The following is a 24,941-nucleotide window of genomic DNA, read 5'->3' on the forward strand; positions in this document are numbered from 1 at the left end:
TTCGGGCTGCCATTTCAGGAAGTTATTTTTCTACATTGTTAAATGTATCCTTTAATGTACATTTAGTACTTGCTCACTGTTCTTCTAATTGTCCGATTTATAAACTATTTGTGGCTGTTAGTTTTCAGAAATAAAGATTTTTGGAATGTAACTCTTGTTTGTGTTTCATCATTTCAATAAGAAAAGGTTTGATTGGAAACCTTGGTGTTTCTGATTAGGGTGGGATGAAGGATGAACGTTTTTGGTTATATTATCAGGAACCATAAAGCTCTCAGAAAGTGAGATGCAATATTTATTTTACCTTCTAAAACAAAAAAAAAGCATGCAGTAGGGTCAAAGCTATATGGGGCAACCTTCTAGATATACAGTGTATATACACACGCACACAAATAGAAACCCACACTTAGTGGAGGGTGAAGGCTACAGATGCTTTTTGGATTTTTAACAGAGGCGAGTTGGAGCAGAATTGTCATTCGTCTCCAGTTGTGCATGTTTGTAAACTGGAAACTCTTCATCATGGGATGAAAAGAAAACCAGCTGTTTCTCCTGATCAGGAAGGCCCATCAGCGCTCGTCTATATTTACCTTCATCCTGAGTTACACACACATGAGAGCGAAGCAGGGAGACACACTCAGCGGCACAGGGAGATGGACAAGGGTTTAGCCGCTCAGGGACACTTTGATTAAACAACAGCCTGGGTGGGCGCGATGGCTGAGTCAGGACCCTTCAGGATCCCTCATGTGAACGCCGCCTCCTCTGGATTCTGGCAGAGCTGTTAAGCTGCCAACTGGGTACCAAGCAGCTCTGTGTCACATGAGAGGAGCTGGAGTCACAGTGGCCAGGGACACTATTCTTAGCAGCAGGAATGTACACAGTGGCCTCATGGCAATCTCCACAGCGCCTAACTGGAAAGCCTTGACGTTTCTCTGTGTCATGCCCCTTTCCTGACTGACTGGCCATTTTCTCTCTGGATAATGATTTAACTCTCTTTTCCTCGTGTGTGTGTGAGAGCTACCTTTTCTGGCCAGACTGTCAAGCGAAGCTGGACTTTGTTTCTTCTGTGAGGGCAGAGGTAAGGATCTAGAAAATGTGCCAATAAACCGGTTGGCAGGTTTATTTAGAAAGGCCTCTCAGTTTGATTCAGATTTATTGTGAAGTCTCAGTTCGTTGTTTTGAGACAGAACAGTCTCTATTTCAACTACTATATGAGATAAGGTGTAATCGGTTCAAGCTTGATGCACTGCGCTTGGATAGGTTTCTCAATTTACTTGTTTAGATTCTTTTAATTCTTAAATTGAATAAGTTTTTCATAAAAAAATTATTCAAACAGTTAATTCAAATATAAGATATAGGGTTTTCTTTTCTGAAATGTGTTTTTCAGTGTTATGGTTCATTTATATTTACAATTGGAAATGACTAGTTTTTCGCCTAAAATTCATTTTTATACATTAAATATCCAAAAGGCTGCAGGACCTGTTTGAACTCTTCAGACGTTTTAAGTGTAATATCAACTTAAAATTCTAAACTCTTTGGTTGACTCAAAGTAATTGTTTCATACTTGGAGGTCAGCATTTTGCTAAAGAAGAATCAAGTTTCTCCCTGCAGGACTTGTTTACAGTCTGAGGTAAAACTGTGAAATGTCACTCACAAACGTTGGCATTTAATAATATACAATAGTTATTAACAGCATAAATATAACAGGCAGGCCGTTCCCTGTAAGTGGGATTAAATCAGTAGCCGACACAGGGATAATAGCCCTAGAAGAGTCATAAACCCTCCATGTGAGGTCAGTCAATCTGAGCAACAGGAAGAATCTGATCAAGGAAAAACACAAGATAGATCACAGAGATGGCGAGGGACAGAGAGGAGAGGGAGAGACCAACACAGATGGTTTAGTAATGAGAGCAGTGACAGGCAGCTTGATAATAGAGATGTGGCCTAATGGTACATGGATGCATGGAGATAATTTCATTTGTGGTTTAAAATAGAAATCGGTGAGTCAGTAATTCAAATTACAGACAGCGGCTCAGTGAGTTTTAACAGTTTGACAGTGGATCTCGTGAATGAAAACATTTGCTATAAACTAATCATCGAAAGACTGTTTTTCAGATGGATATCATCAATTTGGTGAGACAATGTGAAGATATGTCACTTTAAAAACAAGAACATGAAACAATATGTTAGGAAACTTCCGACAGTATCAAACCTTTTTGTTGCTGTTTCTCAGTCGTCATTGTTTAAAGTCTATTTGAGGAAGCATCCGTTTGTACTTTTGCATGGAATAGCATTTGTTGAAGTGTTACATCATTAGAATCCTTTATTATAGAAGCGACAGTCATACGGTAATTTTTTTCCTCCTTTTTCAGAATGGCCAGTAAACCACGAGAAGTTTTCTTCTTCAAGGACTCTGAGCATCCCTCCCACCTGCTGACTCAGCTCAACATCCTGCGTCAGGAGCGCATCCTGACCGATGTGCTGCTCTGCACCGAGGAGCAGGAGATCCCCTGCCACAGGAACATCCTGGTGTCCAGCAGTCCGTACTTCCGCGCCATGTTCTGCAGCAACTTCCTCGAGAGCAGCCAGGCCCGCGTGAATCTGAAGGGGATCTCCTCGAACGTGCTTGTCGGCATTGTGGGCTATGTTTACACGGGCTGCATCCCCATCAACATGGAGAATGTGCTTCCGCTCATGCAGGCGGCGTCCATGCTGCACTATGGGGGACTCTTTGAGGCCTGCTCCATGTTCCTCCAGGAGCAGCTGAGCCCAGAAAATTGTCTGAGCATGATCCGACTGTCTGAGATCCTCCACTGTGAGAGTTTGAGGGAGAAGGCCAAGGAGATGGCCGTGAGGTGTTTCTCAGATGTTGCTGCAACCGAAGACTTCTGTGAGCTCTCGCTTCCCGAGCTCATGTGTTACTTGGAAGATGACCGACTTTGCGCAGAGGAGGAGCAGGTGTTTGAGACCCTCCTGGCGTGGATCCACCACGACCCTTTCTCACGAGGTGGTGCCATCCATGACCTCTTCAAGAAGGTCCGCCTACGCTACATCCATCCCACTTATCTCTTCCAGTTTATTGCCAATGATCCCCTGGTGCAGTCCTCCACCCTCTGCACTGAAATCATCGAGTCGGTTCGCCGACTCATGCTCACGGTCAGCACCAAGTGCAGCCGAGAGCTGAAGCCTCTCTGGACCACGCCAAGACGTTACACCTGCAGAGAAACGCTGGTGGTGGTCGGCGGACGCAAGAACAATGAGCAGACCTCTCGAGAGGCGCTGTTGTACGATGAGAGGACTCATCGATGGCAGTGGCTCGCCAAGCTCCCCCTGCGTCTTTACAAAGCGGCGTATGTTTGTATCCACAGCATCTTGTATGTGCTCGGTGGGCTCAGCCTCTGCAAGTCTCCCAGTGACAACACGGTCAGCGCCACAGTGTACACACTCTCCCTCAAAACCAACCAGTGGAGGACTGCTGAGCCCATGTTGAGGCCTCGATACGCCCACCAGAGCGTGTCCTATCTCCACTTTATCTTTGTGCTGGGAGGCATTGGCATAGACAAGCGGATCTCGCAGTCCGTGGAGAGGTATAACAGCATGTTTAATCAGTGGGAGGCCATGGCCCCGATGCCCACAGCGGTGCTTCATCCAGCCGTTGCAGCCAGCGACCAGAGGATCTATGTTTTTGGGGGAGAAGACGCCATGCAGAACCCCGTCAGGCTGATTCAGGTAGAAACACCATCTGACAGCCAGTGGGAGGGACAACACCTTCAAACAAGACTTTAGAAATATTAAGATGTCACCAAGACATTTGATGAATTACAGTATTGACTGTTTCAAAAAAAGGATAAACAGTTGATGTTTGTGTTGTGGAACAGGTGTATCACATCTCTCGAAACCTGTGGTCCAGGCTTGAGACAAGAACGGTGAAAAATGTTTGTGCGCCCGCTGCCGTCATTGAAGATAAAATCTACATCATAGGAGGTGAGCACATTATACAATACTGTATGAGGAGAGAAATGTGGAATAACTATTTAAGATGGGTTAAAGACTATCTCAATTCCAGGGTACACCAGACGCATGATTGCCTATGACACTAAAGCCAACAAGTTTGTGAAGTGTGAGAACCTGAAGGAGCGAAGGATGCACCACAGCGCCACAGTCGTCAACAGCAAGCTCTACGTCACCGGCGGACGAATCCTCAATGGCCACGATGTCATCGAGGACTCGGACTGCTTCGAGTGTTACGACCCAAAAACGGACGTTTGGACCTCCAGAGGTTCTCTGCCCTACAAGCTGTTTGACCACGGCTCCCTGCCACTGGTCTGTGTGTCCAACAGACCCAACCCGCCATGACCCATCCACCAGTCTCCCTCGCCATCTTTTTCCACTGTGCAGTGATTTATTGGCCACTAGAAGGAAATCATTTCAGAGTGCATTCCTTCACGCAGCTCAGTCCCCGCTACAACCCGACGGCACGTCAGACGAGGCTGACATTCATGTGGATCAAAGAAGTGTCATCTCTGCGGTGCTCGGGGTCAAACCCGAGGTGACTGCAGGCAGTTGCACTCGAACTAAAAGCAGTTTTTCTCACACACGCAGAAATCTCTTTCTGCAGAAGGCTGCACTCACTGGGGATGACCCGCAGAGATGATGCCTTCACTGCTCAAACATTCAGCTGCAGTTTCTGTTGCGATTATGACGATAATGGCGAGTATGGCTGCACGTTAACTCCCTGAGCTCTGAATGTGTTGTGACACCGAGAATGACACATGACCAATAATATGCACTTTATAGCTGATAAAGAACACATTCCTACATGAAGCTCATGTGTTTATGTGAGTACATGATGAGGACAATTATCACAGACACATGAGAAAGTAAAGTTTAAGGATGAATCAGAAGGATTTAGTGGAATTTACTGATTAAAATACAAATTGTATATATATATATATATATATAAATTACGTTGTGATTGGGGATCACGTAGTGGTTTGCATTCTTGCCTCACGTGGAAACAGTTTGATGTATGTGTGTGTTTTGCCCTGTGATTGATGGGCGACATGTCCAAGGTGTATCCTGCCTTCGCTTATTGTCAGCTGGAGTTGGCTTCAGCTTGATAACACTGTATCGAAGATATTGTAGATAGTCACCTGAAACTGTTGGTCACCATGTCTTTCTAAAAATTGGTTTGTTAGATAAATATTCACTTGGTTGTGTCTAACAAGTTACTCCCAGATGCCGCCAAACCTTACAGACCACTCTGTTAAAGTGTGTTGCTGCAAAGAAGAGCATTTTCACACAAATGAAAATATCTAAATCCACATTATTCCAATTCTGGTCCCGTTTCATTACTGTGAATTCTTCCTGCGAAGCTCCACAAAGTATATTTTCTTTGGTCTGATGCTGCACGTTGATGTAAAGACATGTGACAATGCTCCATTTGAACACAAGTGCCCAGGGGTGTTGCGGCGACCTTCCAAGTTCAACCTTTTGTGGAGATGAAGCTTCAAATGTGTTTTCAAGGTTCTTCTTGTCATATGGCAAATCTGCAAGCTTGAAGCATCGGAAATAAACCTATAGAGAGGAATCGTCTTTACAGCTGTGGACATTTCTATCGGTGTACGTCCATCTTTGTCCTGCAACCATTTTGTCCTTCACAAAGCAAATGTTCACTGCTGTGCTTCAGCCCCTGGCTCTGGAAACCATCGCCATGGTAACCTCCTGATAACCTACTGGATCATTTGTGGTATGCATCCTTGCTGAGAACAGCGACCCTAATTGACTGTATGATGCTGTTAAACAAACAACTTAGACACTTTCTTTTTATAGACGTATTTCTAATGTTTTGATATGGGAAGTGTTTGTATTCTGCTAATATTATGTAATTCTTTGCTACACATTTCTTGACTTATGAAAGCAGCTGACTGAATCTGTGGATTTTCTTTCAGTCTAACTTAATGTTTGTTGATAGGAATACATTTATGTCACACATCATGTGCAACATCCTCTAAAATGCAATTTTAGTTGAACTTTAGTGTGAAATTGTAGGTATTTGATGAATACACACCTTCGTGATACTCTGTGGATGACATGTTTGGATCTTTTGACCTCTCAGGTCACATTCCTTTCATACAGCCTGTCTGGTATGAGGAGGAGATGAAATATCCGGTTACTCGCGTCCCTCTGAGAGGCTCACTGTTTGCATGCTATGGAGTCTACTTGTAAGTAGCCCCTTCAGTAAAGTTGACATTAGGGGGAAGAGATCTGGGATTGGATTTCACTTTTTGCATTTTAATCCATGTCCATGAGTGTGGAGGCAGTGAAACTTGCCCAGGAGCAGTACCAAATGTGAATTTCATCACACGCTGCATTAGCAAGCTCAGGCTGTCACTGGGTTAAATGGCTCCTTGTTAGCCTGCTCACTCTGAATGCCTCACACCGACTCTCAGTCTATGTGAGTACATTCAATAACTGATGCTTTACTGAGGACACATACAGCAGGGTCTTTACCCTGACTTTAAAACTTTGCTGTAATTATTCTTTCATTGAGATCAGTCATCCTGTGCAGTATTTAAACCAATACCCCACCCTCCCATTTTTTTTAATTGCACATCAGCTAAATGTGTTTGCTTGCCACCTTCCCATAGAAACCAGTGTGTGTGAGGGTCACCCGTCTGCAGAGCTGTGGGCCGGCGAGTTATTTTCAGTCTCTGTTACTAGCCCAGTCAGGATGACATTTCATTGCCTATTCTGTGTGTGAGCAGATGCACATGCGGTGACTGTGGTTAGAAGAACAATAAGCTTATATACGAGCTTGGAAAAACAACTTACTATAGGTAACATTTGAATGCAGACATTATCAGGATGAAGGCATAGATCAAAACAGAATGTTTTAACTATCGCTGACAAAAAACAGGATGGGAATTGGGTTCAAGTGCTGAAATATTTCCCCCAAAAGGGAAACTGACTGCGTGAAAAAAGCCGATTATAAACATAGAGTTTATCAGACCACACCATATCCTTCCCTTTTGTCAACCAAACATATCCTGATTACGGACGATCAAAATTGCGTGCAAACCAAGGGAGAAATAGTGAATCCCATTCAAGAGCAAGGTCTTCAATCGCTGGCTGCTCAGGTTACCTCAGGAAAGTCATCCAGCATTAATATTGTGTGACTCAAACTTGTGGACCAAATGACCACGCGCATACCACCTAAGAAAAATAGGTATAAACTACTTCAGTTTTTTATCGATTGCCTAATTCAAAGTTAAATGTAGTTTAGCTTACACATATAAGCTAAACAAGTCTAGCCAATCTTACAGCATACCGAGTAAAGGATAATCTCAGCATTAAATATTCCTAAAGGTGCCTGAAGAGTCCTCCAAATCACTGATGCGCTTTAAACAGAAAAACAAAAAAAACCGCATATATATATATATATATATATATCCTGGTTTCAAAGCAGGCACACCTGTTTGGAGTAGTTTTTTTTTAAATACCAGAGTGAGGGGTTTCCCTGCTGTGTCATACGAGAAGGCCGAATGCCAGTCTGCAACTTCACGCCCCCCCCCCCCCCCTCGTCCGTGTTATTGTGATGGATGGGGGGATTAGGAGGATTTACACCTAGACAGGGAGGAGGTGAAATTGAAATGATTAAAGATTCTGTCATCTGTGTAGTTTTTACCCAAACAAACACATGAAGTGGATCAGATTCCATGCTGATGTGACATTCAGGTACAAAGTGATATGAAGAAGACATGCAGAAAATGCGCCAATGATCTAATTGGTAACTTTTGGCATTATTTGATGCAACACAGTCGTTCTCCTTTGGCCAGTTGGTCAATTAGCCAGCTTACTTAATAAATCAATTGTCATATAAAACACCTGCAGAACAGAGTCTCTGATGCCCTTAAATGTGAATTCCTATTTGGTGCTTCTGTCGCCCTCTGTTGCTTTACTATGGCTTTGCACAAGAGGAATGTGTAACACTGCATATTTGATTAATTTTACCTTGTCCAATGGAGCCACACATAAGAATCATGATTTTATTATAATTCTTCCGTTGATAAAAACAAACAGATACAGACACAGTACAGCATGCGCACATTCCTTAAAGAGTCAAACTGACCAGATGGACATTTTCATTGTAACATGGCATCAGTATTTAGCAGGCTGGTTGTGTTTATTTGGTTGCAACCGTCACAAAACACCGACATGAACATGTGTGCATGACTGTGAGTAGCAGAGTCATTTTAACAGGTTAAAATGTTCACAAAGCAACAGTCAATGACGGGTCAAATGCCTACATTCAACTCAATGAAGTGTCTCCTTTTAGTCATTACTCCTTACGTAGAAACAATCGGCAGCCATTCACACACATTTTCATTCATGAGGAACCCTGGGAAATGGCACTGTAAAACAAATGTTTAAAAATTAAGACAAAAAAAAACAAAACAAACATAAACAATAAATTGGTCTGATGAAAGTGCGATTTGCAGTTTAGAGAGCCAGAATAACACTGAGGAGTTTATACAGCAGAAATAATATCTTAATGCAACATAGACAAAATATATTAAATGAACAATGTCAAATAAAGAAAACATAAAACATGGTAAAAGTGTAACTAAATTATAATCAGTTTCTTATATTAAAATTTCATTTTTGGAACAATTAAGATATACAGCATGTACACATTCACAAATCTAACGTGTCTGTGCTTCGATAGTCCAGTTTGGAGCATAAAAACAGCACGAAGCCAAACCGCGTCCCTCCCCCCTTTTACGTTATCACACATATGTACAGTAGGTCCGCAACTACAAAGGCATTCAGAGAAAAAAATACATTTTGGCACCAGGCACAGAATAGAATATACATTTGAGCTAAAAACAGAAACCCCTGTCCAGAAAAAAATAACTATTCTCATCCCAACATGTTGTCACAGCAACATGAAATACTACAATTCAAACTGGCTTTAAAAATGAAGGACGTGACATTTGGCATACGTGTTGCTGGAAGAATAAGAAAAGGAGCGGGAGAGCGATAGAGATCTACCCCAGCAGACCTAACAGGAGGATCTACAGTGCATTTCTGTCAAGAGACAATCTGCTGTTTTTTTTTCCTGAGTGCAAACAGGTAAACAGGAACTGGAAAACTTATCCAGATTGGGCCTCTGCACTATTTACATGATATGACAGCCACATGTGGCTTTCTGTGTCATTTGATCCCGGTTTCACGTTAAACACTCGACCTGCTCTACAAACGTGACATCAGCAGCTGGTTTCGTCCGTCATGCCCTGAATATTCAGCTCCACTGAGAGGACCTCGGCTATCTTTTGTTATCTGGAGTCCAGAGCAGCTCTGACTGGCTACAGCAACTTTTCCTGAGAGGGGGGGGACAAAGTGTGAGAGCCTACACTAACTTCAAGGTGGGAAGGACCAGCTTCATCGTCATTTCGGACTTCTTCATGTAAATCCCCATTTTCTTTTTTCTGTAATACATTGCAATGGGCCAGTTTGTGTCAGAACTAGACTGCATATATTTTATTTTTAGTGAGTGACTAAACTCTAGGAAAAGCGTTGATAAAAGTGCAACAGGGCGGCTCTCCGCGCTACACCTCATTGATGCTGCGCTCCGAGGGCCGGAAGTTGACCGAGCTAGACGACGACATGTAGAAGGATTGGGTTTTGCGATTGAGGCGGGCTCGCTTGGTCGCCACGCACAAGTTACGCTTGCTGGAAGTGATGATCTCCGTGATGAACTTCTTACAGTCTACACAGATCTCCATTGTGACCCAGTCCTCGGTCAGCTCCTTGGGGAACTCCGGTTCGTCTGGCGACGGCCCGTCTTTGCTGCTACTGCTGCTGCTGTGCTTGAACCTGAACGTGGAGAACAAGCGACTGTAGATATTGACAAGGCAAAGCACTCGCTCAAAATGTACAGCACATGTTGAAACATGATTCTTATGTACTTGTAAACACTCCTGCGAAGGCTGTTCCTGCTTTGCCCGGACCCAAACGGGTTCCTTTCTGCCTCAGCTGAGGCAGAAGCTGCACCTCCGCCTTCTTTAGCCATCGCACTGGGACCCAGAGAGTAGATGGGCAGGGTTGAATAGGGCTTGGACGGAAGCCGCATCTGAGTCAAAACCACAAAAAAAAAAATACAATATCGGAGTGAGTAATGATGTCATAACCAACAGCTACAAAACGTGCTCATCATGACAGGAAAAGCCTCTTTACCTTTCTTGAACACTGCGAACACACAGGCCTGTAGAGGACATAGAGCAACAGTTATTGTGGAGATTATGAAACAGTTGCTCTAAAAACCTTTAAATCATTCTGAAATGCACCGCTGCAATAAAATTAAATAAATGGCACCTATATTGCCTGATCGAGATGCATCTCAAAAATTTCATATCATTTAAAAGTCAGTTGCTTTGTTAGTAAGTTCTAAAGTCATAGCATATAAAATCTAAATCCTTATCCTTATCTGCCATAACGATAACATCCACTTAAAACAATAGAAAAAAACACAAGATCTCATGAATTATCATGGCAGTTTGAGAGACTAGAACATCAAGTTTTCATGACTTGGAGCTAAATATGGAAACAAAGAAAAGGTACTAACTCTAAAAGTAACTTTTCCATCGCACTGTATTTGTTTTAGAAGAACCAGTATTTCATGTCAAACGCTGCCAAGTGAGATCAGTGTAAAGGTGGACACACAGCGCCCTCTAGAGGCCTCACATAACTTTACATGTGCAGTAAAAATTCAAAAGTTGTCCAAATAGGATTTCAAATGAAAAGATTGATCTATTTCTTCTTTAAATTGAGGAGAGAACTACACATAAAAAATTAGGAAATCTTATTTTTGTTTTAAAAATCCTGTTGGGTCATAAATCTTATACATTTGGAACTCCTTTTATTGCTTCTACATTTGTAAAGAAATTGCATTCGTGTGATGAGCAAAGATGAGCATGTGGGTTAATACCCATTAGAAAGTTGCTGAATCTTAAACAACTTTTCTCCACCCTTTCTTTTTCATTCTTGACTGTCAGTATTCAGGTACCAGATGTCCAAAGCAAGTTTTAATCAGACACAAGAGGATAAGATTGATGGCCAAGAAGCATTTTTACAACAAGTGTCCTTAGTATTTGTATGTAATTCATTTGCGGCAGTGATTGAGTTTACCTTTTGCAGAACTGGCAGGTGTAGGACCAGGTAAACAACGAGAATCTTTTGGTCCGACATGAGAAGCAAACCTGAAGAAGATAAAAACAAATAGGTGGGGAAGGTGCATGGTTCCAAAAAATGTAAACAAATCAGGAAAAAAAAAGCAGTTTCCAGATGAAGTCCAGAGGCATTTCTACCTTTCCTTTCTTCAGAGCGTTGTAGATATCTTTGTAATGCTGAAACTTCTCCAGTTCGGCCTTGACGAGCACCTGCCTGATGTGCATCACCTCCTCCACCGTCAGAGCCAAACCCTCCACGGGGTAACAGAACTCCTCCTGGGGGGGGGGGGGGGGGGGGGGGCAAAAAGGCGAGTAAACAGAGCGGATGAATCCAGCAGTGTGCTACAGCAATATGTGATGGCATCATAGCACCAAGTCAACTCGGTGAATGCAGAATGAAACCAACACGTCACCCAAAGACAGAACATGCGATGAGATGTAGCGTGCACACAAAGAGCACCGCCGATAATGATGAATAGATACCAGACATACATATCACCCACAAGCTTATTCAAGTTTCCTTTTCGCTTTATTATTGGTCAATATCAGCCACTAAAGATAAGATACATACAGCCTGCAAAGGAAAGGTCTTTTTTGTCTTGACAATTCTTACAGCTGCATCTTTTGATGGCCCTTTGAAGACACCATGCCACCAAACAACATTGACTGTAAGCCAGTCGACCCCTCCACCCCTGGCTGTATAAAAGCGGAACAGAAGATGAATGAATGAATGAATTGAATGCCAGTGCGTTGATCCTCGTCATCTTGCAAACTGAGGTGACGCTTCATGTTTTGCAAGTCAAACTGAGGTCAAAAAATGTCTCAGGAAAGGTGTCAGTTCATCACTGACACTGTTGCTGCCATTAACAGACGTTTTTTTTCTTTTTTTTTTTTAAATACATATTTCTGTAACCTTCCCCGAGATATTTTCCACACTGTATACTTCTTGCACAACAGATGGTCACACCCGTCCAGAAACAAGCATACTAAGTTATATGGATGTTTTCACCATGGCATTTTGTTTTTGTAACGTACCGTGCCCTGAGCACCAGTGGCTGCTTCCATCTGACCAGCACACAGAGGGAACAGCACAATGAAACAGAAATAGGACCTCAGATTCCAACAAGCTCATCAGGAAGAATAAGTTACTGAAATTCAATACTGCATAAATCCATAACAGCCTGGTGGCTGCATCATTTTCCCCCATGATGGAAGGGTCATCTACAACAGGGTAGAATTCACTGCAGCTTTCATGACTTCTAATGACCATAAATTAAATTTTTTTTTTAATATTTAAAATGTTTTTTTCATTTTAAGGAAGGTGATGGATAAACAGGACAGTGCCCAAGTTACTCAGGATCCAAGATAAGTCAACCACTGGAGCACATTTATAAAACAGGGAATAAATACAAATCAGTGACAGAAATAAGAAGGCTATAACCTAATAAACATGTTATCAGGGACAACAAGGGGAGAAGCAGCAACGATCTGTGTGATTTCAGGTCAATAAAGCAGGTTCAACTCCTTCAATGAGCATGGAAGCCAGACTGAAACAAGTGCAACACGTCACTTATTTTGATTAAGAAACATCCGTAATGTCTCTGGAAAATGTGAAATATAAATCTATCATCACATGAGAGTATGATTCTTCTTATCTGACATCTCAGCCTGGTAACAGCTGGTGCCTGTGGCTTGGCTCAGGGCGTCTGCCACTGAAAAAAGCAAGTGGTGAAAATAAACCAATTCCATGTAGATCCTGCTCAAACAGCAGCTGTCCTGTGGTTTCAATTACGTCCATCAACTCCACCCGAATCACAGGACCAGCCGGAGTTACTCAGAAAACCAGTGAGCTCACTGCCAGCTAATGAGAAGTCACAGGACGCAAATAAATACATCTGATATAACCTGCACACAGTGAGCCGGGTGTCACGGGCTCCGTCCAGGTTCATGGGAATCAAATAATCTATTAATATATTTCTTAACACACTGTTATAGTTACTTTTAATGTCAATTTTGAGCATTTTAATATTTTGTATTTGCACACTTGGACAGAAGTGACAGTTAGGGAAGATGAATTTAAAAAAACCTATTGAACTAGTAAGTTTTTTTTTCATCCAGGTGTTTTTGCAGAGAACTTTGTTATGACAGGAATGGAAAGAGAGCTCTCTGATGATTCTTAATGCAAACATACCAAAGACCTGGTGGTGTTTCTGCAGGGAGGGGCGAAAGGGCGGACACTGGTGGGGGCTTCCTTCTCGATGGAGTGCCGCCTCTGTGGCGACTGGTGCTTGTCTGGTTGAGGAGTGACAGAAATGGGCCGGAACTTTGGAGGAGCTGGAAACACGAGACAAATTGTATAAAATGACAGAGTTTTTGTGCCTGAAGAAGGTAAGACATACGAGACCGTGTGTAGGAGAAAAGAGTCTCAACCTTTCTTCCCTGCGACGGACTCGGGAGACGTGTCCTCCATTAGTGACGGAGACAAACTGGAGCTGCTCTGTGTGGGCTCCTCCTGTCAAACACCAGATTGCACATATAACATCATTTTAAATAAGCGTGTCGTCAGTCTGGTGCCATGCCAGATTTGTAGCAGGATTTTATTTTTTTCCAGTTTTATTTATTGAAATCTCACAGGTGGAACTGTACAGTCTGTGGTCGCGATATGGTCTGTGATAATTTCATTCTTTTCTTTTTTTTTTCTTTTTATAAAAAAAAGGTAGCAGGATTTTAAACTCAAATTAATGTTTATGTTAAATGTACCACTACAATACAACCGTAACCTAAATCCGATCATCTCGTAAGAGTGTGAAATCTCACATCAGATCCGGAGCTGTCCAGCTCGGCCAGCGGAGGCGCTTTGAGCAGCCTCTTCCTCTGGCTCAGCGGCTGACCTCCACCCTGACTGGGCTCCACGATGGCACCGGCCAGAGCCTGGGTGCTGGCGGCCAGCTTCCTCTTCCCATCAGGAGTGTCTGTGGATTAAAGATGGTTCAGTTAAAAGGTGAGAGCATCGCTTCAAATGTAGAGAAAAGAGTTTTGGTTTGGTGTTGTATTACATGCAAACATCTCCTGACAATCCTCAAATCAATCTTCTTAAATAGATTCCTATGATCATGCGTACTTTACCTGAGCTGCGGAACAAATCCTGAGGGGTGCTGATGCTTTTTCCTGCACCTGCACATGAATGAAGGAAATAAAACCTTCAATCAAAGTGCAAACACAACTTATGCTTTCTGATAACACTGTTACCACAGGGAAGACTTGACAGCAGCAGAGCGGGGGTGAAGTAACGGGCTGCTATGTAATAGTGCTCCACATTCACGTATGCATATGTTTGGAAGCACACAGGGACACATAATTAAGGGGGTGTGCCGGGGAAGCAGACAAAGACAATGAAGTGCAGCCACAGTGCAGAAGGTCATTTCTGTAAAGTACATAATGCTACATTTAAACCATCATCTGCCATTCGACGACTTCTCTGAGGTAATATGCTGACACCAGCGTTATGTAATTTCTTTCACATTCCACAGGGAGAGCGGATTAGGGTGACCAGCAGGGCAGACCAATTGCAGGGGAGCAGACCGACGAATCCTAATCTGACATCCCTGGCTCCGGCCCAATGGCTGCCCCTCGTCAACTAAACTACGGACAGAAAACACACGCTTCTGATTTGGTGTGTTTTGCTGCGACTCTAAGATGCTGTGTGCTGTGGTATCTGGGACCATTATGTGAGCGGTACACAGATTCTTCACACTTTGATATATGCAACACTTTGACCTCTAGATCCTCTGGTCCACTGTTCAAATTCTTACGCAGACCCATTTCTACTCATAACTCATCAACTTTCCAGACAAAATGTTCTCGGACTCATTCACTTGGTTAGTATAATTGCTGGCATTGAAATAGTTTTACTGACCAGTAACAGGCAAAGAGTGTGCCTCTATTATATCAGACTACAACAAAGGGAGTGGATAGAAAAAGAAAAAAGAAAAAAAAAACATGGTGTGCCTGTTCCAACCAGTAAGAAGCAGGAACTACCACTACAAATAGCTTGGAATGAAAAACTCAGCACAACAAAGAGAGCACAACAGGTGACACAAACTTTACCTGATGAGTCAAAACTGTAAGACATGCTAAGAGGTCGCATGACTGACAGATATGCCCATGTTAGGAGGAAAAGAAAATGGAAGCAAATAGGAGACAAAGAAAACGTTAAAATGGGTGATGAAGTTAATGAATAATCCACGTTTATGAAAAGATTTGTTAATATGGCCCATTCTCATCAGGCTTTGTCATTTCTATTTATCACTTTCAGAGAACTGTCGTCTCTGTGATTTGTATGATTACACAACAACCGCGCCGCAATACCTTCCTAAAGCCGCCAACAAAAAGAACGTCATCGATGTGCTACGGATCATAAAACATCTGCTATTTTCTATCCAATGGAAGAAATTAATGGTTTGTATCTTTATGGGATATACTGCTGAGATCAACATGGAATAACATAAACAAGGATGCGAGCTTGATTTGTTGGTCGGAAACCTCATTGGGGTCGGTCTGAAAACTAACTGGAGGTTTCCAGCTGCAGTCAAAGCAATTCTTGTTTAACACCTTAATACTGTTGATTAAGTTCTCAGACCGATGCAGGGAGAAGGCTTTTATACTAATCATGATAGATACGGTTAGGTTAGAAAGATTACTCATGGGTAATGATTTTAGTCCTGAGGGGATGGGTTTGGGTCGTAAAGAGCAGCCAGTCAGGGAGTTAACAGCCACGCTCGGCTAAACAGAAGAAGAAAAGAACTGCTCGGCTGACGGAGCATAGAAATGACCTGAAAGTGAATTCTGTCTCAGAAGGTGAATGTTTCTTGATTGACATGCTTGTGCTGTAAAAACCGTTGGTTCTCATCTGTCTTGATGTGGATCAGTGTCTCACCTAGGCGGTTTCGGCGGATCATGTCGGGTGAAACTGGCTTGAGCTTCCTTTCAGCCCTGATGTCATCCAGCAGTCGCTCGTGGAGGCTCTGAGGCCTCGTAGGGCGAGGCTTCAGTTTACGGGCTGCGGCCTGTAGTGACAGACGCAGAAATCGGCACTCAGTTGCCATGGAAACTGGAGTGAAATTTCACCTGGCACCTCTCTTCAGAGATAGTGTCATTTGTCATTGCATAAGTCCCATCCGTCAAAGTTTAGCGCTTTGCTGACGAAATCACGCCATGGCATGTGTGTGTGTGTGTTAATACATTCCTCATCATTCACACCCAATCATCTGGTATCCGCCCCGCTGTGAATGTGTACTGTACCAACAAGACAAGTGGCAAACAAATAACGTTGTCGCTGGCTGAGTGGTTTCACAGCTATGCTGAATATTCACGCCACCCACCAATATGTTTGCTCTCATGAAAACATGAGCGATCACCGTCGTTGTAATAATAATTTGCTATTAACAAAAATGGATCGGCTCAATGAGCTTAGGCTTTGGATCTGGATTACTGAACTACTCACTGGGTTGAGCGGCGGTCGCGACCTGATGAATTCAAGAATGACCTCATGAGCACTCTTCTTTAACCGTGGGGGGATGTCGCCATTCACCTGGAAATAACATTCATTTAGTAACCCATTAAAAAAAAAAAACACACACACACGTCACAGTTCCCCACATCACTTATTTGAGAAAACTGGTGACCCTCACCATAACTTTCCGTAGCTTGTAGCGTTTGGAGCGGATGTCGTCCATCAGCATCTCGTAGGGAGTGAGCTGGTATTCGATAGGAAGTGGGTTGTACAGGCGCTCCTGTACCTTTTTCAGCTTTACACCGTAGCGGAGATCTCGCATCACCTGCACCCAGAACCGTGCCTGATCCAAATAGAAATAATGTAAAAAAAAAAAACTTTTTAGTAATGCATTCAACATATTGACAAACTCAACTTGCTGTGCCAAGTCTTTGTACCCAGTCTGCATTCTGTAGTTCGTCAAGGTCTTTGACCTGTTGCTCCGGAGTGTCACCTTCCATCTTTCGAAGGTTCTGGACAAGAGAGAGAAATAGAAAGATCTGAGGAAAATGGAAGTGACATGATCTCCGAGATCTGCAACCCTGCACTCACAGCGGATGTCACAGGCGAACAGCCTGTACTGTCTGCAGGCCGGTTAATTAATCGATAGATGCCGTTTCACATGAGCAGGTCAATATCCATCTAATCCTGCACTCACACTGTACCCCAGGAAAACTAAATAAGTCAATAATCAGCTAATGACTGCAATTAATGCATCCAATGTGGACAACACTTTGATATCGAATGACAAGCTTGAACACAGTCAATCAGCAACTTGTGTGTACTTATATTTTGTGTTCTTTTGCCCATATATGTCAGTGGTGGAGACGCCTCAATGAGGATGTGGACTAGAGTTTCACAACTTGTTTAATTGATGAATAATGACTCCAAGTTTGCTCTTTAAAGTGATAAAAACATGTTTAAGGCTGAGACATGCTTTCGCATTTGAAGTTCAGTTGAAGGTCACTTGATGTTGAAAAGAATTATCTTTAACATCAGAAAGAAAGAAAGAAAGCCTCCAGGGTTTCTGCTGACAGATGCAGCTGCTTTTCCTTGAACATTATCTATTCATACTTTCCCACACACCCTCATGTTTACTGCAGAGGAGTCTTCCTTCATCCTAAGCATCTTTTTCCGCTGATCAAACATTTCTCTTTTCATAAAAAAACTGCAAAATATCCTTTTCACTCTTGATGCAATATATTTATTTATTACCACTAATTTCACTGGTATCCCACAGCCTGACAAAAAGGGAGGAATCAAAGCTAAAAAGCTGGTACACGCCTACAACATGTGAGAGGAAAAGCAGCCACAGCAACAAGAGCTGAATGAAAGGCTCATTGATTGATCTCCTAATAACCTCCTGGAAGCATGTGTGGTACCATGTAAGGTCGCTTATTAGCAATTATCCCAAAACATTCAGCACAACAGCGAGTCCCTCTGTAGCCCAGAGCTACAATCCTGTAAGCTTCTTAAAATACTGTAATGAGACTAAACTGGATTCTGCAACTCCATATTACATAAGAATGTGTGCATGAATCAGTTCTGGTGCAGAGACCATAACTGCAGTACAGTATAGCTCTGCCGTCTGACAAGCCACCATAGAGGAAGTCATGTGGCCCCATCCTGCTTAAATCCAGTTCGCACACACAAGCATACCAGTGAGAGTAAAAGAAGTTCACTTCACGTGTTACTTGCATATATGAGGAAGAAGAAATGCCCCACACTGGATCTGTTTATGTCAGATTTCTTACCTCCTTGGCACTCTTAATTTTCTCCAGAAACGTGCCGAGTTCCTTGCTCTCAGCATAAAGAGCCCGGCACACAGCCTGGTAATGGTTCGGAGCATCGGAAGGGCTGGGCAGGTGGGAAGAACAAATCTGTAGTGGCAGAAAGGGGGAAAAGGAAATATGAGCTTAAAGTAATAATAAGTCTTAAAAATGGTCAACAAAGTGCAAATCCAGTAACATGCAAAACTGTCTACCATTGCAGGTCAAGTTTTTCCACAATCTGCAAAACTATTTCTGGCCTCAATTCCTTTTAAACAAAAACAAAAACAAAAAGAAAGTACAATATAGATGACGTGATACACTACTATGTTGTTTAGTATTGTAATGATAGGATTTGCAATAAATAAAAACACTTACAGACATCACAATAACAACACTTTTACTAGATATTGCGCACTCCCACTAAAACTATAAAAGTATAGCGCGTAACCATCAGGCTGTAAACATTTACATAATGTTGTGTTAAAGTGTGAGAATTCGTTCTGATGATGATGTGACTGCGGTAAAGTTTTCTAAAAAAAAAAATGAAACAACCTGATACTTTACAATAATTATCTCAATAAAGGGCCACATGGTAGCGTTATGTTTTGCACTCTGTCCTCACAACAAGAACCTCCTCGGTTTGATTCCAATCTTCCATCAAGAGATGGATGTAAATCTCACAAAATGTCTGATATTTGCCGACTTTGATAACAATAAATGTCTGAACCACATTTGTTTACATAATGCTTGTTGCAATGAATCTTTCTGAAAACCTACATGAAGGCCCAACAAGAGGAAATTGTCGCCTGCACATCAACTACGCTGAAAAACACCGAGCCATGAGAACCACGCCGATCACCGCGGTGAACCAGATGGTCCAGTTTGGGCAACGTTACCTGAGTAACACCAGCCACCTTCATAGCTTTGAACTTTACACCATTGAGCGCGATTGTAATGAAAACAAAAGCTGCCAGCCCGAGTAATGGACGCTGTATCAAATCGTCTACAGCGAAACAAAGACGGGAAACCAGAAAGACAACATTTTGTTGAGGTGATGGGCTTGGCTTGCCACAAGAATGTCTGACTCAGCAAACAGTTTCTTCCAGCGAAGGGAGAATTGAACACATCCTGCATAAGAGCAAAAAACAATTAAGTGTACGAGGAACTAAACTTGCGTTTGAAAATGAAAATGGGTGGACAAAATCCACAACCCTTCCTCAGCTCACTCCATCACACCACAGCTCTGACTGGTGTTTAACTGGGACCTCGTTCTCTGTCACTTTACATCCAGTTAAATCTTCCCTCACTTCGCCTCCCTCTGCAGCGTCAAGCGACGGAAAAGCAGGATGAGGGTCAGGTAAGAATGTATAGTTATCTAACGCAGCCGTGTCACACCGACGTATCGCACTTTACCCTCAAGAGCACGATTGTGTGAGGAATTAGGGGCCGGGGCAGACGTGCACTAGCAGAAAACAAACCCAACAGTTGTGTTCTACCACAAGTTCATTATATGGAGGGAACAGGCCGTCGCCATTTCTAAGCCTATTCCCCGAATACCAGTGTGTTTGCAGCGCTATAATTACCAGTCTCATATTCAGAAGCTACTTGGGGAATTAACAGTGTGACAGCACTGTTTTCCAGGGAAGATGTTGGGTGTGGCTGCTTTGTGAACAAGTCCCGGTGTAGAACTGTGGGAGAAATGTCAAATGTGTGCATCCTGACAGGTGCAGGATGAAGAAGAAGAAAATATTCTCAGAGAACAGAATTACTTAATTTTATCTGACTTTTATGTGTCATTTCATTCAGTCACGGACCGAGTGATGATCTATGACGAAGACGCCGCAGTGAATTAGTGGCTATCATGGGAGTGTCGCACAGGATTCTGTTTGTGCCGAGTATATTAAATGTACCCTTGAAAACAGGCGGCGAACCTAAGATATTCAATTCTTTTCAAATAAAACACATCCTCATGACTGACCATTACTGCAATATGCACCACTTTCCGTTCAAGCTGTGGTGGATTTCACGTCACTAGGCTGCAGATCAGAGCCTTGCAATTTGGACAAATCAACTCGTATGTGAACCTCACAGCAGAATCACAGAGGATGAACAGTAGGACCCAAAGTTCCCCCATACAGCCCACCTTGATGATGTCCCGGTAGCCTTGGATGCTGCTGACGGTGCTGGTGGATGTAGCGTAGACAATCTCCTCTTCTTCCTCACACTCATCCTCTTCCTCCGTGGCCTCGTAGCCCTCGTCAGGACAGGAGTCGCTCTCCTTTCCTTCAGGGTTGGTCATCAAGTCGATGAGGCGCTCCAGCGGAGGGCTGAGTTCCCGCTCTTCGTTTTCTTTGAGGCCATAATCCAGAGCTTTGTAGATCATGACACCCAGGGAGTCAATAACCTGTAAAGGATGGAGCAGATTAATATCACCTTTCGGAGAATAAACTTTAAACTGCTTTAATTAGGTAAAGGACAATATTGGCTTTGTTTTTGTCATTCAGGCTTTGATCAGTTCTCTCAAGCCAGCTAGCATGTACAGTGTTTCAAACTCCAACTTAAGGGCTTATCAGATTCAGTTATGACAACACAAACATCTCTGGCCTGTTAACTGAGACTTGTTTGTTGAAAATGTTCCTTCCAGCTGACAGACGACACTCATTTCCCTGTTTCCCCTTCCCCTGCTGCTCCATAATTAATGAAACAAGAACACGTCTTCACGGAGCCGACTCAGGGTCACAGCATCTATTTCTCACTTCTGGAACAAACTCAGTTCACCTGAACAGACAAAAAGATCGTTTTTGTCCCCAAATCCAGTGTGAAACGAGGCCATGGTGTTCCTCCACACGGGAAGATTATTATGATAATCTGGGGATGATTTCATTTCATCTCTGCTTCCCCTCATTAGTAAGCACGGTATGACCCATCTTTTCCATCTCGGCTAAACTCATCTTAATGTTTGAAACTCTTACCAGGCAAAAACTAGACAGCTTCTTTACCGCGGCCCTCCAGACGACCTAATCTGACCACTGCTCTCAGACTGGCCGAGTAACGATTTAATAGTGTGCAGTTCTCTAATTTCCTAATCATTTTTAAAAGGTACAAGTATACTTTAACAGGTTAACGATCAAACAGGTTTGACTTCATTGTTGAAGAAGGGAGGCGTCCAAAGAAAACTGTGCTGATGTGGGTGAAGCTCATGTTGATGGGCATGGCCGGCTGCTGCTTGGGTGAGGTACCAGGAAGAGTCCAGCGCCTCGCTATGGCGTCTGGGATTCATTTTTATTCATTTCGAACAGGCGCAAAGTGGTGTGGTTGAAGTCTCTCCTCCGTGTTAATTAAATAAGGCAAGATATCATATTTACTTGCTTCAATTTACACAGAACCACTTTTCAGGCACAAAACCAATCAAATGCATCTTGACTTGTTAAAAACCACTTGAGAAAAAAAATAACAATTTGGGTGGAATTTGAGGGGAGAAGCACAGAAATCCTGCCTGAGAGAAAAGGATTCCTGTTTATGTGGTTTTGCCCATACGGAAACTCCTAGAACACATGTCTAAAGCAGGTAGGTCGACTGGTCTGGGTGTTTAGAGCCTTGAAACTGTGAAAACTGGAAGAATATCAAAAGGAATGAAAAAAATATGAATAAATCTTTTTATTCAATTAAGATTTGTCTTGTGAAAGGATTCAGCTTCTCATAAAACACACAATACTTCATTTTGTCAATTACTTATTCATATATTTATAAACAAAATAAACTGAACCACAACTTCCTGAAAGACCTGTATCAACAACTTGTGAATTTCCCAACACAAACCGATACGTCCTGTTCTTCCTGGGCAAAGTTCAGATTCAAAGTGTCCTCATGTTATCATGTATCAGCCATTGCTGTGTGTGGCTGATAATCCTGCTCCGGGGCTAAAATAAATATCCTATTCCTTGGTATGTTATTATGTAACCTTATAATCCATCTGTAGGGCAACATGCGGTGCTGCGGGTGGAGAGATCAGGGAACGTTAGAGCTATGAATGGAAACCTTGCTATCGCGTCAAGGGCGGCAGGGTCTCATTCATGAGGTTAGACAATTGATAGTAAACGAAAAAAAATGCCTAATCTGCGGTCACAATAAATAAAAAGACAAATCTGTGATCCTGATAGGTGTAATAGCCACCCAGCAAAACAGAATAAATTTTTTTTTTTAAAAAGATCTCAATAATCCACCTGATTCAACAGAAGCCTGTATAGCAAAGCATCCGTTCAATAAATCATTAAATAAAACTCTCTGTACAGTGATCTGATTTGTGTTACCATTTAAGCTGTGCAAAGCATAAACATTGACACGAATGCATCGGCGTAGCTCAGAAACCAGCAGATAAAATGTAGGACTTGTCTGAGATGGCGATAAGGAATGACGAGGAGTTTCTGCCAACCAGAAAGACTGAGGAAAAGGATGAAGCATGATGAGTATCAACAGTCAAACTGAAAGGCAAAGCAGAAGTACAAGGAAGAACTCGAAAAGTAATGTGCTGCTAAAGAGCAGGGAAAGAGAAACAGAAAATCCTAACTAAGTTATCGTGTTTCACGAAACGAGTTTTGGCACAAGTTTTATGCCGGACGCCCGTTCTGATGTAACAGTGAGGAGTTAAGGGTCTTACTCACTCTTCAGACATTCAAACTGGAAAACTTCCAGACTTCAAGGCCAAGATGTTCGGGAGTAAAATGACTAATAAAAACCATGCGACAAAAGTGGACAGGTGGATGCCTGGCAGGGTGGACGAAAACATATATATGCGCCCTTGTGGACAGTCTCACCACGGGTAGCACGCACTGGAGCATTTTCAACTGAGCAAGATGAGTCATCTCACTGCCAAAGACAAAAAAAAATAAAAAATTTAATCCAGCATCAATGTTGAGACGTCAAGTCAGGAAACACAGAGCTGTGGAGCAAAAGTCCATTCATAAAGTTGCGCTGCGCCGTTTTTCTCATGGGTCACACACAACTAACGGAGGTGACGTTTTCTGCATGACATCACAGCCTTGGAAAAGAAGGACTTGTTTTTCCCCAACAGAGACCCGTTTCATATGAGTAAATCTTCTTTTCCCACGTCAGAGGGATCATCAATCACTGACAAATATGAAGAAAATGTGTCACTTGTGAATAAGCTTTGTCTTTAACTTGGGTTTTTAAGCCACACTCACGAGTTACATGGAAACTCTACAATAGTTTTTTTTTCCACAAGCACGGAAATGAAGAGCAATTTTCACACTTAGCTGGTGAAAACGGGTCAAATTCTGATTAGTCCTTGGCCTTTTAGACAAAATTAAGAACAATTGTCTGTTTGAAACGCCACAGAAATGCAAACAAATATGTTTGGAACTCATAAATCTCTGGAACTCAAAAGGTTAACTTATTTTTTAATCCTACATGTAGATTTCGTTATCAAAACATCTATTAAAAAAAAAAAAAGTAAACATTTTTATTTATATATTTATAGTTACTACAACAAAAGTTCATAGACAAACATTATGTCCCACACATTTTTAACAACTGTGTCCAGGGTTCCATAACATACATAAAGTGGCCATATGGTCAGTTGCATAAACTGAAAACGCAGTACAAAGGAGCAACCAAGATGGGGGGACGCAACGGTGACTCAACTAGCATGCAGATGGACAATGAATGAGCTGTTTGTGTTATAGAACAGTATCAACACTCACTCCAGCACATGGGACAGAAAAAGTCAAGCTAAAGTGGAGTTTTGTGTGTCTTTTTTTTTCCAAGACATAAATGTATGTAGAATTTTTTCTCTCTTGAATAAGACAAGGCGCTCAGCTGGTATAACTGGTGTTGCAGATTGGAATTATTTACTCTGCAGAACAGAAAGAAACAAGAATCTAAGCTTTAAACAATAACATTCACAATACTGAATATCTATTGCCGAGTGTAAAGACAGAATTACTCAACATGTGAAAGGCAAAAATGTCAGATTAAATCTAGACATCATCTTTAGATCATATTGTTGTCATTGCAGTTGCAGCCCAAGGCATCAGAGCGGCTACACGAGTTCAAAAAGCAGTCAGATTAGAAGCTTTCACTATTTGCTGCAGTAGTAGAGTAAAGCCATCATAACACAGACGGTTACATAAGACGGGCTAAATCTAGAGGTCTTCCTCTGCAGGCTCAGACGGTCCGCAACATCACTGCTCTTGGACATCTTCCGGCCAGAAAACTGTTGACTCTGCATTCATCTATGAAGTCAAGTGGAAACTGCTCAGGCCCGAGGACATGTTCCTCTGCATCAAGCAGTCACCTCTGGCAGAGCATACGTACTGGACTCCTCGTGGGTTTTGACCTAAATGTTCAGATTTTGACACAAATCTGACAGGCAGC

At 42.5% G+C, this 24,941-nt stretch overlaps 2 protein-coding genes across 5 annotated transcripts in view; one reads left to right on the forward strand and one right to left on the reverse strand.

Moving 5' to 3' along the window:
• Positions 1–2,367: 2,367 nt before the first annotated feature.
• klhl38a (kelch-like family member 38a) lies at positions 2,368–4,350 on the forward strand (the record flags this gene model as incomplete). The annotated part of the gene is made up of 3 exons (XM_080485015.1): positions 2,368–3,723; positions 3,873–3,978; positions 4,061–4,350. 3 exons carry the CDS (start codon positions 2,368–2,370, stop codon positions 4,348–4,350), a joined length of 1,752 nt encoding a protein of 583 aa, XP_080341141.1.
• A 3,662-nt stretch (positions 4,351–8,012) lies between these two features.
• The window catches only part of spire1a (spire-type actin nucleation factor 1a), a 25,005-nt gene continuing 8,076 nt past the window's right edge, over positions 8,013–24,941 (reverse strand). The window contains exons 3-18 of one of the 4 annotated variants that reach the window (XM_080484932.1): positions 20,692–20,952; positions 18,531–18,656; positions 17,175–17,249; positions 16,916–17,080; positions 16,729–16,815; positions 16,162–16,291; positions 14,352–14,399; positions 14,043–14,197; positions 13,656–13,737; positions 13,417–13,559; positions 12,261–12,290; positions 11,364–11,501; positions 11,185–11,255; positions 10,234–10,261; positions 9,966–10,129; positions 8,024–9,873 (exon numbers count right to left, since the gene is read on the reverse strand). In XM_080484932.1, the coding sequence (XP_080341058.1) occupies positions 9,606–9,873; positions 9,966–10,129; positions 10,234–10,261; positions 11,185–11,255; positions 11,364–11,501; positions 12,261–12,290; positions 13,417–13,559; positions 13,656–13,737; positions 14,043–14,197; positions 14,352–14,399; positions 16,162–16,291; positions 16,729–16,815; positions 16,916–17,080; positions 17,175–17,249; positions 18,531–18,656; positions 20,692–20,952 (1,971 nt within the window). In that variant the 3' untranslated portion in view covers positions 8,024–9,605. Of the gene's footprint in view, positions 9,874–9,965; positions 10,130–10,233; positions 10,262–11,184; positions 11,256–11,363; positions 11,502–12,260; positions 12,291–13,416; positions 13,560–13,655; positions 13,738–14,042; positions 14,198–14,351; positions 14,400–16,161; positions 16,292–16,728; positions 16,816–16,915; positions 17,081–17,174; positions 17,250–18,530; positions 18,657–20,691; positions 20,953–24,941 lie in introns of all 4 variants that reach the window. The other 3 variants (XM_080484933.1, XM_080484934.1, XM_080484935.1) reach the window with 3 other exon arrangements.

This window comes from Lipophrys pholis (assembly GCF_963383615.2).
Source record: "Lipophrys pholis genome assembly, chromosome: 17".
NCBI lineage: Eukaryota > Metazoa > Chordata > Actinopteri > Blenniiformes > Blenniidae > Lipophrys > Lipophrys pholis.